Raw genomic sequence first — 16,929 nt, 5'->3', positions numbered from 1 at the left:
CACTACATGTACCAGAATGAGCTGGTTGCATTTCCGTTCCCTTTCAACAATCTATTTCTTTGCGTTAATAAACACGCCGGGGAAAACATTTTAATCATATGAAAAGTTATGTAGATTTCAAAGCAGTCTTTGTATTTCGCTTGTTTTTAGCTTTTATCAGAACAACTATCTGCTGTTACTACAGGACAGGGGGATTCAGCTGTCATTTCAAGCCCTTCTCACTGGAGGGCGAAGCGTCTTGCTTGCATGTCACGAAGTAAATAGCCAACAGGGCAGCACAATAATTCAGGGCAATGAGGAAATGGACCTCTGAGTCGTAATGGACCCGTTAGACAGCTCCGAATCGCGTCTTGTTGAGTCGGCGAACGCGGCAGAGAATACAGAATCGAGTTTGCCATGGGCCCGTTTCTCGTCGTGGCTGGAGTGTGTCTGCGTCGTTACCTTCGACCTCGAGCTCGGCCAAGCCATAGAGGTATTGTGGGTTGCAATGTACTGTACTGTAGCATCCCTAGCAGGTGTTGTTGACATCCGATCTAGCTAGCTAGCGTGCTAATGTTCCTGTGTACAAAGTCTTGTTTGCTTGCAGAACGTAATCAACATGATCCACGTAACCTGGCCCACATCAACCTCTCATGTGTTTCATAATCTGGCCTGCCGGCGCATGTTTGGAATAGTGACATGACATTTTGGCACTTTCTCCTCTATTCCAGCTTGTGTACCCACACGATGTAAAACTAACTGAGAAGGAGGTAAGAAATGAATTTATGCTCTTTTTGTGATGCCCCCCATATATAACAAGCTAGTTGCCTGTCAATAATTGTGTATGTCCATGATTGTGCTTCCTCTCCTTTAAACTCCAGAAAACTAGCATTTGCTACCTGTCCTTCCCTGACTCTTACTCAGGTTAGTGTATTAGATTACACAAACTATCATCACAAAATATAATACGGTCAGAGGCCCGACCCCAAATCGATCCAGGACCCTAGGCACTTGTGGAGATCTGACATGATTTGATGGCTTTTAGCAATATGGTGAAACTTCCACCAATCCTATCAGAAGTTTGAACTATTACCATATTGCAGGGTTCCCCAACTGGCGGCCTGCGAGCCGAATTTTGCCCACAGGTGATTTGATTTGGCCCCCAAAGTTTTCTGAGCAAAAACAACAATTGTTTAAAAATATTTATATTGTTGGACACAAAAGACTGTAAAAACACTAGCAAATCAGCTCCAAGTGACTTTAATTTTGGAAATCTGTTCCAAAGTATTCCCACACATAATAGAGAGATACATGTGATCGTATACAAATGGAAGCAAGGTTTGAAATTATTAGGTTTTAGTCAAATATTATATCCGTTTGGGCTACGTGCGGTCAATTTGCAGTCTACAAATTATTTGTAATTATGTCCCGGCCCTCTGAGCATGCGCTCAAGAAAAGATCTGCCCGCGGCTGAATCAAGTTGATGATCCCTGCGAAATTGCTTACACTGTCAAATCCACTCAGATCTCCACGTGTAGGGTCTAGGGGTCGATTTGGGGATTGGGCCAAAAATCTATATCAGTCACATGACCTGTGTGATGTGTTTCCCAGGATGCCTTGGAGACACCCAGTTCAGCTTCAGACTGCGTCAGTCTGTGGGCCGCAGGGGCTCCTGGTTCGGAGAGGAGGACGCCTACAGCAGAGACGCACCTGTCACACTACAGGTGAGCCCTCTGTCTGGCCCAATCCCAAATCACACTTTTGGAGATCTGATTAGATTTGACAGGTGTAAGCAATAGGGTAATAGCTCCACCTTACCCTCTGATAGGCTAGGTGAAAGTTTCACCATATTGCTTATATCAACCAAATCCTTTCACATTGCCACAAGTGCATAGGGTGTAGGGCTTAGTCTTAGGGGTTGATTTTGGGATTGGGCGTCTGTCATTGGTCTGACTGAATAAGTGGTCCAGGCCAGGGACAGTTTGGTTACTTACCTTTTAAGGTTATGGTTGGTTCTTTGGTAGGGACAGCTAATCTTAAATCAGTGACTGGAGTTGAATATAATGTCAGCCACCACTAATCGTCTGTCATTGAAATAGCTTGATTATTCTCATCTTTCCCTTTCTCCCTCAGCGAGAGCTGGCCCATTTCTATGGCTACGTCTACTTCAGACAAGTCAAGGATGCCGCCGTCAAAAGAGGCTACTTTCAGAAGGTGAGAAGCTTATGTTACAGATCTGGTTCGTCATCAGAACCACAATGTATTCACATTTTGTTTTCTCTTTCATTCTCTCTCCTGCCTTTTCTCTTTCACTCTCTATCTCTCTCTAGTCTCTTGTGCTGGTGTCCAGACTACCATATGTCCACCTCTTTCAGTCCCTGCTGCAGATCATAGCTCCAGAGTACTTTGAGAAGTTGGAGCCTTGCCTTGAAGCAGGTCGGGAGATATAACTTCTTGTCTTTTTTTTCTTCCCAGTCAATCTCATTTCTAATTCATCTCCCATTTATAGTTACCTAGGGCTCTAATGTACTGCCTGGACTCTACTTCCTTAACCTTTTCTTTCTCACTCTCCCACCATGCAGTGTGCAACGAGATTGACCAATGGCAATCTCCGGTGCCAGGGCTGACACTCAACCTGCCTGTGATGGGCGTGGTCATGCAGGTCAGGATCCCATCCAAAAACGACAAACCAGGGGGAAGCCCGGAGAAACAGGCACAAAAGGAGGTTGGTGTAGCTTGTTATGTAATGGGCCACATGCCCATCAAAATACGACTTCTCCACGATGTTAGTAAAGTTGATGTTAGTTGATAGGTATCGCTAGAGGACCGTTCATCTAAAAAAAAAAGTATGTTTCTGTTATAACCAGAATCTTCTACCAGCCCCTATGATGCTACCGACCATACATGAGCTTGACCTGTTCAAGTAAGTGAAAATCTAAACTTCATATACTGTAAATAGTTGTGTGTCTGTTTGTGTTTATGTAAATGGCATGGCTTGAACTTAGCTGTATTTTCAGTTTAATTTGAGGATGCATTGTATTAGTGAAAGCAGCATCCATCGCATATGAACTGACCTTTGCCCTCTGACCTGCCCAGGTGTTTCCAGTCCTTCCTGATCCACCTGCAGATGCTCTGGGAACTCATGCTGCTCGGGGAGCCCGTGGTCATCATGGCACCCTCTCCCACTGTCTCCTCGGAAACCGTGCTGGCCCTAGTGAGGTAAACAGAAAATGCATGAAATATGCCATATGCTGTTTGACATTTAGCGTCACGTGTATGTAACGTAACTCGGTGAGTTTGTAAAATGAAATTCTTATTTCTCCCATCCTACAGCTCGATTGCGCCACTGCGGTATTGCTGTGATTACAGGCCCTACTTCACCATACACGACACTGAGTTTAAGGAGTATACCACTAGGACACAGGCACCGTGAGTAGGGCTTACTCTAAACACTGTGTTTATACTCTATCTTTCCCGGGGGGAAACTCAACTCACCCTGCTCCATTTCTCTCTACAGTCCCAATGTGATTCTGGGGGTCACTAATCCCTTCTTCATAAAGACCTTCCAGTCCTGGCCCCACATTATACGCCTTGGAGAACTCAAGATGTCAGGTGATCTGCCCAAGCAGGTGAAGGTGAAGAAACTAGCCAAGCTGAAAACACTGGACACTAAACCAGGTAAAACATCTGGAGGTATGGAGCCAACATGGTTTGAGAGTGAGTTATTAGTGTGTAAAAACATGTTCTCCCTACCTGTAGGTATCTACACAGCACATAAAATGTTCCTTCAAAAAGACAAGTCCCTCATCAAAAGACTCCTAAAAGGGATCCAGAGGAAGAGGCCGTCTGAGGTGCAGAGCGCCATCTTGAGGAGACATCTGTTAGAACTCACCCAGAGCTTCATCATCCCACTGGTGAGGGGACTGCCCTCCCTATCACACTAACATCCCACCCTTATATAGACTGTCTGTCCTGCTGTGTGTCCCACCTGTCTCTCTGGCTGTCTCCCCCAGGAACGCTACCTGGCCAGCCTGATGCCTCTGCAGAGGTCTGTGACTCCTTGGAAGGTGGGTGATATTGATAACAAACATGTTTCTATAGTATGTTGATACTGTTTTGAATATGGTAATAACGTGTGTGTGTGTGTGTGTGTGTTTCAGACCCCTCCTCAGATCCGTCCCTTCAGTCAGGAAGAGTTCATGGGGACTCTGGAGCACGCTGGACCTCAGCTCACCTCTGTGCTTAAAGGGGATTGGGTGGGCCTGTACAGGTGACTATGTTCACCTGCCACCTCTTCTGTCATTTCTAACTATTGTATCTTGTTGTGGCATATGTTTTTCTAAACAAATCATCCATAATGCATTGCACTTCAATGTATGGCCTTGTAGGAAATTCTTCAGGTCCCCCAACTTCGATGGCTGGTATCGCCTGCGACACAGGGAGATGACCCAGAAACTAGAATGTCTCCACCTAGAGGTCGTCTGTGATGCTGTGAGTTGATCCCCACAGCCTTGTTCACTCACACCTAAAGACATTAGTTTAACTCTACTTACAGAGCATCATGTGACCAATAAACTCAACCACACGACTCCACTGACTTTACTTCAGTCAGGAGTCCTTTCCCTACCCATAGGCGTTGATAAGTTTAATGTTTTGTTTATGATCTGCTCGCCCAGGACCTGCTGGGTTGGACCAAAGACAAGTCAGAGGTGGAGATCGTGGACCTGGTTCTGAAACTGAGAGAGAAACTGGTCAGTAAAACCCATCAATATGTCCATTACACTCACCCCAACGGGTGCCATTTTGTAACATTCCATTTTTAGTGTTGGGAAATAAATTCTGTGCCGCAAACCATTGCGTACTCCAGTCTCTGTCTGTGTCCCCCACTCCAGATGAAGGCTGGCAAGCAGCAGCTCCCGGTGAAAGAAGGGGTGCTGGAGAAACTAGAGGGATACCTCCAGACTGTCATCAGCTCTCTACCAGAGGACCTGCAGACTGTACTACACAGATACTGAAGCTAACACTGACGCACTGCTGAATATATACAGAAACTGACACTCAACAGTGTTTTGTTTGACGTCTTTTTAATAACAACCTGAAACTAAAAGTATTGCCATCACCCAAACCACTACCCCCACTGAGTAAGATAATGAAGATGTATAACTAGAAGTGTAGGTAATATAATAAACATAGCTGTTTCATCATGACAGTAACATTAGGTCAAGGGGAATAGAGAGTAGCTTTATGAGATTATGCCTTCATTAAGTATTGTGATTGTTACTAAAGGGATTGAAGCATATACCTGTGAAGTGTGGGTATGTGGGTATAGCCTTTTGCTCTAATCCAGATATTTAGATGTAACATGCGTAGTTCTTAGCGTAAAATATAACTAGCATATGCACCTTTTACATTTTTATTTATTTGTCATTAAACCCATAAAAGGGGTGAATTACATTTAAGTGATTACATTTTGAGGCTTTCATCAATCTCAGTATTTTCTATTGATCAAGCACAAACAAATCACACTACATTGAAACACCTCTAAATATCCAGGTTATAGAAGCTTAGATTTCAGTTTAGATTTGTGTGTATGTACAAAAAAAAGTATGTGGACACCCTTTCAAATTAGTGGATTTGGCTGTTTCAGCCACACTTATTGCTGATAGGTATATAAAACCGAGCTCACAGCCGTGCAATCTCCATAGACAAACATTGCCAGTAAAATGGCCCGTACTGAAGACCTCAGTGAATTTCAACGTGGCCCCATCATAGGATGCCACCTTTCCAACAAGTCAGTTTGTCAAATTTCTGCCCTGCTAGAGCTGCCTCTGTAAACTGTGCTGTTATTGTGAAGTGGAAACGTCTAGGAGCAACAACGGCTCAGCCGCAAAGTAGTAGGCCACACAAACTCATAGAACGGGACCCCTCCGAGTGCTGAATCATGTAGAAATCATCTGTCCTTGGTTGCAACACTCATTACCGAGTTCCAAACTGCCTCTGGAAGCAACGTCAGCACAATAACTATTCATCGGAAACTTCATGAAATGGGTTTCCATGGCCGAACAGCCACACACAAGCATAAGATCACCATGCGCAATGCCAAGCGTCGGCTTGAGTGGTGTAAAGCTCACCGCCATTGGACTCAGGAGCAGTGGAAACATGTTCTCTGGAGTGATGAATCACGCCACACCATCTGGCAGTCAGGCGGAGGAATCTGGGTTTAGCAAATGCCAGGAGAACACTACCTGCTCCAATGCATAGTGCCAACTGTAAAGTTTGGTGGAGGAGGAATAATGGTCTGGGGCTGTTTTTCATGGTTCGGGTTGGCCCCTTAGTTCCAGTGAAAGGAAATCTTAACGCTACAGCATACAATGACATTCTAGACGATTCTGTGCTTCCAACTTTGTGGCAACAGTTTGGTGAAGGCCCTTTCCTGTTTCGATATGACAATGTCCCCATGCACAAGCGAGGTCCATACAGAAATGGTTTGTCGGAATCAGTGTGGAATAACTTAACTGGCCTGCACAGAGCTCTGACCTCAACCCCATCGAACACCTTTGGGATGAATTTGAACGCCGACTGCGAGCCAGGCCTTATCGCCCAACATCAGTGCCCGACCTCACTAATGCTCTTGTGGCTGAATGGAAGCATGTCCCTTTTCCAACACAGAAGAGTGGAGGCTGTTATAGTAGCAAAGGGGGCACCAACTCCATATTAATGGCCGTGATTTTGGAATGAGATGTTCGACGAGCAGGCGTCCACATACTTTTGGCCATGTAGTGTAATTGGTGCACAGTAGACATATGGCTGAAACTGAGCTCATTTATTTAACGTTATAGTGGTCAATGAGTGCATAAAACACATGCAGTACATTATCTTGTGGGTATGTACATTTTTTATTTATTTTTTACGAGGTTGACAGTGCCAGTCCTAGCCAAAGCCACACCAGCACCAAGCTAATTCTGCTAAGATATTCATCCATCAGCTAACATCTTTCCTAAACTACAACCACTCATTACATTGCAGGTTAACAGTGAATGTAAAACAAATGCAGCTGATCAGGGCTTCTACCTCACTCCCTTTTGTCTGTCTACAAGGCCTGCGTTTTACATAGGCAGTCCAATTATGATCATTGTTGAACTAATTGGTCTTTTGATCAATCAGATCAGCTCTGAAAAAGATCTGATGTGAAAAGATCTGATATGATTGGTCAAACGACCAATTAGTGGAAAAAGATCAGAATTGAGCTGCCTTTGTAAACGCAGCTCTATTATTTCTCAAATAGGTACAGTATATATGGTACTTAAATACTTTTTCTTCAGTTTGTTTTGTGAAGTACTGTAAAGGCATTTGGTCACTAGGGAAGCAGTAAACTGCAGTTTGCAGATGAGTATTGATAATACTGATATACTATTTGGATCCTGGTGTTTACTTATTTGTAATAACCTATAGGTTTTTTTGTATATAAAGAAAGTTTATGGTTTCTGATGCAAATATATTGTTAGTGTTACAAATAAAAGTTGGAAACTGTGCTAAAAGATAACTCAAAGGCTGTGATACATCCATGCACCCACACGTTTAGAGAATCGCTGAGAAAAATTGTTTAATTTTCATGTTGAGGGAATCAAAAATATGCATTTCATCAATAAACATTGTATTATCCACACAAAACTGTATACTAGAAAATACTGTAATTACCAAAGTATTATGTTTTTTTTATCATACAATTATGTACAACACATCTAGCATTAAAGGGATACTTCGAGATTTTGGCAATGAAACCCTTTGTCTACTTCCCCAGAGTCAGATGAACTCCAGGATGCTATTTTTATGACTATTTAGGAAGTTAGCTCAGCGAGCCAATGCTAACTAGTGTTAGCGCAATGACTGGAAGTCTAAAGTATCAACTAGCGTAATAGTGGTTACCATAGATTTCCAGTCATTGCGCTAACGCTAGTTAGCAACTTCCTTCAAACCCGCAGACAGAAACATAAAATGAGTTCAGGGAAGTAGATAAAGGCTTCATTGCCAAAATCATGAATAATCCCTTTGAAGCTTATAGTAGCTCAGTATTAAAAAGGAAATATTTACCCATTTAGAAGTTGTGCATCTCTGAGCAACATTCTATCGATTCCCGGGGTCATTTCATGTTTATCGGAATAATTCGCCCTTCGAGCAGACAGAAAGAGTTTTGCATAATTTTTTCCACTAATTGGTTTTATTTCAATATGATGCAAAACTCATCATACCCGGCTGTATTTCTGCCTGCTTGAACAGGGAATCTTTCCTTTAACGTCATTATGGCTGTGTTTACACAGACATCCCAATTATTAGTAAAATATCTGATCTGACTGGTCAAAAAAGCTACTTGTAGAAAGATATCAAAATTGGGTTGCCGGTGTAAACGCAGTCTATCTCACCAAGTTCAATCAATGATTTATTTTCAATATATGCAGAGGTATAGTTTAAATATTGAAATAGAAGCAGGAGATCACTAATGAACAAAGGCAGATGAGGAACCTCAGACAACAGAATTTGACCTGTGGCGCACGTCCCTTGACCGAGATGGACAACCCAGGAGATAATCAGTGTTGTAAAGAGAAAAACAACTCTCACACAGGTGATAAAGACTGAGGTTGTCTTAAAGTTAGATTCTGTCCTTATCCCTGTGTAAGAACAGTCAATATTTGGTTACCTTTTGACAGAAACACAGATGTGAGCCTCATGCTATGATTCCATCTTATCAAAGAATCAAAACAACCAAACATGCTGCTTCACATAGAGACAGTGACAAATACAAACCCACACTTCTAGAGCCACTCATTAGATTGCGTAATCCAATGTGTGCTTTCACACATCAAGCAATCATTTTGAATAAAGTCTTGAGGAAAATAAAATGTAATCAACAGTGTCAAAGCTCAAATGTTGGTTGCCATTTCATTTGACACCACACCAGAATCCTGGGAAAACGCACCAAAATAAATAGACTTTATTCAGGAAAACTAACCACACACTTGTTGACTGTCGGAATGTTTCAAATGAGTTCTCATTATTTGAAGAGTGATGAGCTGAACTCATCATTATCACCTCATCCCTGCCGTCCACCACGCCTGGTTCTGGTGCTGTTTGACCACCACCTGCTTCTCCTGGGGGCTGAAGTGCAGGATGGTCAGTATGGCTGTGAGGGTCTGCTGACGCCCCCTAGTGTCCTGAAGGGTGAGGAACTTGTAGATGACGTTCTTGAGGTACTCCAGGTTGGCCCCCTCCCTGCCCTGGTCCCTGTGCCGTTTGTCTAGCTGGCCGCGGAGCTCAGCCACCTCCACTTCGTAACCCTCCCCGTTGGCGATCAGCCTCCCCTGCAGCTGGTGCACGTCCTCCTCCAGCCGATGCTTCTGCCGCCGCAGTGAGCCGATCTCCACCTCCTTTCTCGCCAGCTGCTCGGCGTACAGGAGGAGCGTGGGCTCGTTGGGCCCCGCCAGCCGCAACGCCTGGGTGATGATGTCACTCTCCTCCTGCGCTGGGTCGTCCATGTTGTTGCCGTTTTTGCTCCTGCCGGCGTCCGTGGTTGCTCTGAAGTCCGCCCCTGTGTCTACTTCGTCGCTGTGGTGGCCTCTGTAACCAGCAAGACTGTAGCCGATAGATTTTAGCTTCTCCAGCTCCTGGTCCTTCTCTTGCAGCAGGGCCATAGTGCGGTCCCTTTGCCGGTGCAGTTCCCCCTCCAGCCTGAGGAGGCTCTCTCTGTATTGGGCCTCAGCCCGGTCAAGCTCCTGTTTATGACCCTGCTGCAGCATCCCTATCCCCTGCTGACACTCCTCCAGCTCCCGGCGGTGCTTGGCTTCCGCCTCGTCGTCATGGATACGCAGGTTGATGTACTTCTCCTTGAGCTCAGCCAGCTGGTCACGGGCCTCCTCCAGCTCTTTGGCCAGGCTACAGTCTTTAGCGTTCTTGTTCTTCAGCACCAGCTGCGCCCGCACCTTGTAGCGCTCAAACTCCTCCTTCAGCTGCCGCAGTTCCTGCTGGTAGTAAAGCGCCGAGGCCTTCTCCCCGTCTGACGACTCCCCCCCACTGCCCATCCCCTGACCAAGCCGCCCCTCCATCTCAGCCAACTTCTCTATCTCCATGGTCTGCTCTGGGTGGTTCTTCTGTGTGGCTAGCAGAAGAAGCCTCTTCACCTTCTCCAGGCGCTCCTTCAGCACGTTCACATCCAGACTGGCCTCGTCCATGCTGAGGTCCAGGGGGGAGCCCCGGGTGGAAGCGGCGATGGTCAGGGTCTTGTTCTCCGTGTCCAGCTGCAGGATGCGCTCTCTCAGCCGGTGGGCGTTCTGCTGGTCCCTTTGCCGGGCCTTCTCGCAGGCCCCAAGCAGCTCAGACAGCTCAGACACCCGCAACTCCAGGCTGGCCACACGGCCCTCCTCCAGCTGGGATTGCTCCTGTAGACGCTCCTCTGCCTGCGACACCTGCAGATAGAGAAAGGACAGGCACATGACAGCCATGAGACATAAATAGACAATGGAAGACAACAGTTAATGTATTGTGTTCCTTCTTCCTTTCCCTGAAAAGCAAGTGTCCTTATTCTCTGCCATGGCATTTATGTTTTATCAAGATATTTCTAATACAAGAGGACAAGGGTTGTTGAATACATTGTTAAAATGCAGGTCATTCACCTTAATACAGGATACATTTGTAAAATCAGTGCAGGGTGAATCCATTTGAACTCAATCACTTTCTGACAGCACCCCTTTTGATTTGAACGAAACACTCCATACATATTTTCCCATTATAAAAGTGCTCAGAAATTTACGTTTTGATACTGAACGCCAAAACATTCAAGAGATATAGTTGATATAGTTGCTCAAAGTTGACCTATTTTGCATAACCCGAGACATGCATGTTTTCATCACTGGAAAATAAACTATTGAGATTGATTTCATTTAAAAGCTTTAAAACAGAGTTGTCAAACTATTTCATAATAGATTTATATTTTTTACAAAAATTGTATTTTTTACCTGAAACGTTAATTATATAAATATGCGTAAGCTCAGATATTTTGTTCATATTTGCAAACGCTGTAGTTTAGACCCTAATTTACATAATCTAAGGTTGTGTTTTGCCCACCATCAGTTGAGACAACATGCTCTTTAATACACGGTGGGTGTCAAGTTTTGGCTGATAAATGTACTAAAATTGAAATGTCACCTTTCAAATGATACCCAAAGATGGTTGGAGGTCCACACACCAGAGAATGTTGACTTGAATGGGAATATTGGTTTGAAATTATACTTTCAATCCTCCATAGGAAATCTATTGAAATCATATAAATATAGATAATAGAATAGACATGACCATTTAAATTGACATTCGAGGGTGGGTGGACAGGCGGCCATCTTTGAGGTAGTAATTAGTTCAATTGAAATGGTGTACCAGCTAAATTGCAGTGGTTTGAAGGGATAGGTCCATTCTATGAATTACATTTCTATGATTGACATGACAACCGTGTATTCAAGAGCATGCGTCTCAACCGATGGCAGGCACAACACAAACACCTCAGCTGATGTAAAGTAGGGTCTAAGCTACAACATATGCAAATCTAAAAAAAATCTAAAATCAGAGTACACGTTTTTAGATAACTGATGTTTAAGGTTAATTAGATAATTTAAAGAAATTATCAAAAAGTTTAACAACCCTGTTTGGAAGCTTTTAAATTATACCAAACTGAATATTTTAAAGTGATGAAGACATGGATGTCTAATGGTCTGGGTATTTCCATCTTTAAATGGACACGAGCAACAACATGTGAAGTGCCGTCTTTTGGATGGGACCTTAAAAACTGGTGTCCTGACTCAATGAAGATCCCATAGCACTTATCGTAATAGTAGGGGTGTTAACCCCAGTGTCGTGTCCAAATTCCCCATCTGGCCCTCATACCATCATGGCCACCTAATCATCCCCAGCTTCCAACTGGCTCATTCCTCCCCCCTGTAACTCTTCCCCAGGTCGTTGCTGTAAAAGAGAATAAGGGTAAAGAAAATAAAGAGGATGTCAAATGAGAGTTAAGAGTCAATATTTCTGTGAAATTACATTTTTCAACCATTTTCCATCCTACAAATTAGGAATAAGCAAAGGCTTTGATATCTGGTCAAACAAATGGAAAAGGAGTCTTAGACTACCAGAAAGTCTTAAAAAAGGTATCATAAATACATCAAAACACAATAATGTTGACGTAAAGACCGCTGCCAACTAATAAACATTTCATTTTGGATACATTTACCTTCTGTAAATTTAATAAACATTGCCTTCTGTAAATGTAATAAACATTGCCTTGTGCATTGTAATTCTGTCACTAAAAACCCACATTTTAAGATATTTTCTAATTTCTCTCCCTCATGAGGGAGGATAATGAAAGTTTACAGAACTAACAAGGTAGACCTACCAATTAGTTAGTGTTTTTACTGATATCAAGTTTGTTAATGAATAATTAAGTGATTCAAACTCATTCTTTTACCAAATCGGTAATGGAATTACTGAAAAATCTGTATCAGACTTACTGCAATTGAATTGGCTACAATCTCCCGACTCTTGACACCGGCCCCCTTTCCATTTACTGTAAAAAGCATCCCACTGAGCACCAGATGTCCACGGACCTTGAGAAGTCGTTGAAATTTGGTCAGTCCGCCCTGGCCGGACCAAATCTGAACCAATCGTAGACTTCTATGTTTCACAAGTTTGGACAGTACAGTACAGCAGAGCACACAGTACAGTTAAGAACAGTTATGTACTTCATTGTACTGTACTGAACTCTACTGTGATGTCCAAACTGGTGAAACGTAAGACTTCTATGATTGGTTCAGATTTGGTCTGATAAAGACCAACCAAATGCGGTCTTGTTTGGGGGCAGAGCTCATTATAATAATAGCCAGTGTGTAGAATACCCAAATGTGCAAAATAAAAATATTCTGCATGTTCACCTTCGTGTATCTACTCAGGATACATCACCAGGAAAATAATGATATCCATAATTCTGCATTTCTGGATTGTACAGATCAGAGACCTGTGTTGTAATTCCCTTACCGGGTGTAAATCTACTTCACCTACTGTGAATAACCTAAGTATTTTTTTTGTTAAACTAAGGTGTCATGTCATAGCTGACACCCCATTCTTTCTGCAGACATCTTTGAATCTTAATTCAGAGCAGATATTTAACAGTGTTTGGAAAATGTCGCTTATATTATTTTTTATTTTTTTAAATGAGTAGTCCTTGTGCATAGAGTTGTATGGTATGTTAAACTCTGAAATTAACGGTCTTGTTTGGCATACATTTTAAAGTAAAAAATCAGTGTCATAGCGTAATTCCGTAACCATGGAATTGCCTGTATGAAAAATGGGTCAACTTTGAGTACCTTTATCTCCTGAATGTTTTGGCATTCAGGTCCAAAAAGTCACTTTCTGACCACTACTCCAAGAGGAAACATACATGGAAAGTGTTGTTAAAATGTGATTGAATTGAAATGGATTTACTGTACAGTCTTTCCTAATCATTACCATACCTTTCTGATCTCATGCTGCATCTGCTGCTGAAAGTGGTTCTTGAGCACCGTCAGCTCCCGCTGCAGCTCCTCCACCCGGGGGTCTGGCTTGTTCCTCTCTGCCTCCGCAGTCTGAAGGCTCCTCCTCATCTCCTCCCTCTGCTGGGTCACCTCTTTTAGCCGGGCCTCATAATCGTGCCCCCGATCTGCGGCCTGTGTGACTTCCAGCAGGACCTCCCTGGCGTCCTCCAGCCGAAGCTCGGTATCCTGCCTCTGGCCTCTCTCCTCCTGCAACAATTTCTGGAGCTCTCTGAGCATGTGGGCGTGGTCACCCTGCTCCTGCTCTCTCTCATGTTGCTGGGTGATAACCCGAGCCTTGCTCTCCGCCAGCTGCTCATGCAGGGCATGGATCTCTGCTTCATGCTGCCTCCTGGACTCCTCCAGCCTCCCCTGGAGCTCATCCATGTCCTGCTTGATCTTCCGCTTGTCGGCCTGGAAGTTGGCCTCCATCCTGGACTTTTCCTGTGTGACCGTGGCCAGGGAGCTGGTCAGGGTGGTCAGCTGGGTCTTCAGCTGGAGAACCCTCCGGTCAGCCTCCATAGAAGAGGTGGGTGGGGGTGTAAGGTGCTGCTGAACTTCAGACCCTCCACTACTGCTGGAGCTGATACCGCTCTCTGACCCATTAGCCTCCTCAGACCTCTGGGACACTGAGGGTCCTCCAGGCCCGGTCGCCCCCATCTCTTCTGGGCTACTACCCTGCTCCTCTTCAGCCTGGTCGCCCTTGGTGCTCCCACTGGTAATGCTGGTAGCAGTGTCGGCAGAGGCTGCTGTGTCCAAACTGTCCTCGCTGTGCATGGAGCAGTGATCATCTTGTAATTCAGAGGTCAAATGGCTGCCACTGGCAGAGCCGTCATCTCCACGCTGGCTGAGGTCGACCTCCTGGGAGACAGTCAATACCTTCAGACTAGCCTCCAGAGCCTCCTTCTCCTTCAGCAGGCTCTTGTAGGCCCTGACCACATCCTTGAAGCGTGTTTGATACTGGACCATCTGCTTTCTCTGAGTCTCTATGGTGTCCAGAAGCTCCTTCTTGCTGGGGCCACCCGCAAAGCTCATCCCAAACTTCTCCATGGCTCAGTGGGTTTTTGGTTTTATTTTCAGTTGCTTGACTTCCAGCTGGGATCCATGATTTCTGGCTCAAACAAAAACCCTGCATGGAATATAGTAAGAGGAACCATTGTTAGACAGCATCATAAAACAGTAGCAAGCTAACGCTAGTGCCAAAGACACATTGGATTCAGAAAGTATTCATACCCCTCGACTTATTCCACATTTTGTTGTGTTACAGCATGAATTTAAAATCGATTAAATAGTTTCCCCCCTCCCCCATCCACACACGATACCCCATGAAGACAAAGTGAAAATGTTTTGAAATGTTTGCAAATATATTGAAAATAAAATACAGACATCTCATTTACATGTTTTCACACCCCTGAATCAATACTTAGTAGAAACACCTTTGTTGGCAATTACAGCTTTAAGCCGTCTTGGGTATGTCTGTCAGCTTTGCACATCTGGATTTGGGGGATTTTCTCCCATTCTTCCTTGCAGATTTTCTCAAACTCTGTCAATGGTAGTGAACAGCAGTCTTCAAGTATTTCCACATATTTTCAAAGGGATTCAAGTCTGGGGAACTCAAGGACTTTCACATTATTGTTCTGAAGCCATTCCAGTGTTGCGTTGGCTGTATGCTTGCAGTCATTGTCCTGTTGGAACGTAATTCTCCCCCAGTCTAATGTCACTTGCATTCTGAAGCAGGTTCTTGTCAAGGATTTGCCTGTATTTGGCTCAATTAATTGTTCCCTCTATCCTTATCTCCCAGTCCCTGCTGCTGAAAAGCATCCCCATAGCATGATGCTGCCACCACCATGCTCCACGGTAGGTAGGTATGGTGTTAGACAGGTGATGAGATGTGACTGGTTCTCTCCAGACATAGCACTTTGCATTCAGGCCAAAAAGTTAACTTTGTATCTCAGCAGACCACAGAATCTTTTGCCTTATGATCTGTGTCTTTCTCATACTTTTTTGCAAACTACAGGCGTTCTGTCATGTGCCTTTTTCTCAGGAGTGGCTTCCGTCTGGCCCAATGCCCAATTGGTGAAGTGCTGCAGAGACTGTTGTCCTTCTGGCAGGTTCTCCCATCTCAGCCAAGGAACTATGTAGTTCTGTCAGAGTGGTCATTGGGTACTTGGTCACCTCTTAGACCTAGATCATGGTCTTTCTTGCCCGGTTGCTCAGTTTTGTTGTACGGCCAGCTCTAGGCAGTCTGGGTTGTTCCATATTTTTGTCAATTTCCCAATGATGGAGATCCCTGTGCTCTTGGAAACTTTCAACACTCTAGAAATTGTTTTATACCCTTCCCCAGATATATGCCTCATGACAATTCTCTCTCTGAGACCTACAGACAGTTCCTTGGACTTCATGGTATAGTTTCTGCTCTGACATGCAATGTCAACTGTGGGGCCTTATATTAGGCAGGTGTGTTTCTTTCTAAATCATATACAAACAATTGAATTGGCCACAGGTGGTTTCCAATCAAGTCGCAGCGACATCTCAAGGACGTTCAAAGGTAACTGGATGCACCTGATGTCAATTTGGAGTGTCATAGCAAAGGGGTGTAATTACTTATGTAAATTAGAGATTTCTATATTTCATTTTCAATAAAATGTGCTCAAATTTTCTAAAAACATGGGTGACAATAAATTTTTATTTAATACATTTTGAATTTAGGCTGTAACAAATGTGTAATAAGTCAAGGGTATATGAATACTTTCTGAAGCACTGTACCTGTGTTCGTGTTGTCTACTGTTCTGCTTACTTTACAAGACATATTTCAACCGACCTGGGCAGACTAGTTGCAAATAATAATAATGTATTATTCGACAGCTAACATTAGCTATGCTAAACTACACAACAATCTGTAATGGTCTTCGCGAAAGACCTCTCTCTCGCCCTCTTCGACAGCATACAATTTGCAACAAACAGTTCGATACACCAATGTATAATCAAAATTTCACTAATATAATCAGGACGTGTAATTTCACAACTTTAAAGTAAACTCACATTCGGAATACGACGTGTCAACAGACGACGGTGTTCAAAGCTACTTCCTGTTCTTCACAGTAGGATTTTTTTTACGTTAAAAAAATGTACTAGAAGTAGTCTGTAAAAGCGGCCATTTTGCAAAGGTCGAAATAATCCGTTATCTGTCAAATACAGAGAAGATTCTCTGTTTTCAACATTCTCAATGAACGACTTGTGTGCATATTTCGATACTATACACTATATGCATTGTACAATGGAAAGCTCAATAAACGACAGCTACATGGTTCAAAATGAAGGAGAGAGTCTGTGAATAAAGTTATGTGAA

At 43.7% G+C, this 16,929-nt stretch overlaps 2 protein-coding genes across 4 annotated transcripts; one reads left to right on the top strand and one right to left on the bottom strand.

Annotated features, from left to right (window-relative positions):
- The first annotated feature begins 7 nt into the window (after positions 1 to 7).
- Positions 8 to 7,522, top strand: dennd6b (DENN/MADD domain containing 6B). Of its 2 annotated transcripts, none has more exons than XM_014152855.3 (17): positions 8 to 472; positions 711 to 749; positions 861 to 903; positions 1,591 to 1,703; positions 2,113 to 2,193; positions 2,355 to 2,415; positions 2,562 to 2,704; positions 2,847 to 2,902; positions 3,076 to 3,198; positions 3,313 to 3,408; positions 3,497 to 3,657; positions 3,739 to 3,893; positions 3,993 to 4,046; positions 4,140 to 4,249; positions 4,368 to 4,470; positions 4,656 to 4,730; positions 4,872 to 7,522. In XM_014152855.3, exons 1-17 carry the CDS (start codon positions 320 to 322, stop codon positions 4,992 to 4,994), a joined length of 1,689 nt encoding a protein of 562 aa, XP_014008330.1. In that variant the 5' UTR covers positions 8 to 319; the 3' UTR covers positions 4,995 to 7,522. The 2 variants fall into 2 exon arrangements, with proteins under 2 accessions (XP_014008330.1, XP_014008329.1); XM_014152854.2 differs by having other exon boundaries at positions 10 to 472; positions 2,310 to 2,415.
- A 43-nt stretch (positions 7,523 to 7,565) lies between these two features.
- Positions 7,566 to 16,904, bottom strand: LOC106576029 (GRIP and coiled-coil domain-containing protein 1-like). Of its 2 annotated transcripts, none has more exons than XM_014152844.3 (3): positions 16,623 to 16,904; positions 13,524 to 14,709; positions 7,566 to 10,436 (listed from the first exon to the last, which is right to left on the bottom strand). In XM_014152844.3, the coding sequence occupies exons 2-3, from the start codon at positions 14,628 to 14,630 to the stop codon at positions 9,063 to 9,065; spliced, it is 2,481 nt and encodes an 826-aa protein (XP_014008319.3). In that variant the 5' UTR covers positions 14,631 to 14,709; positions 16,623 to 16,904; the 3' UTR covers positions 7,566 to 9,062. The 2 variants fall into 2 exon arrangements, with proteins under 2 accessions (XP_014008319.3, XP_014008320.3); XM_014152845.3 differs by having other exon boundaries at positions 16,347 to 16,629.
- Between the last annotated feature and the right edge of the window lie 25 nt (positions 16,905 to 16,929).

Source organism: Salmo salar, chromosome 17, assembly GCF_965601325.2.
Source record: "Salmo salar chromosome 17, fSalSal1, whole genome shotgun sequence".
In the NCBI taxonomy this organism is placed as follows: Eukaryota; Metazoa; Chordata; class Actinopteri; order Salmoniformes; family Salmonidae; genus Salmo; species Salmo salar.
Note: the sequence above shows the minus strand (reverse complement) of the source record. Positions and strands in the feature narration are given on the sequence as shown.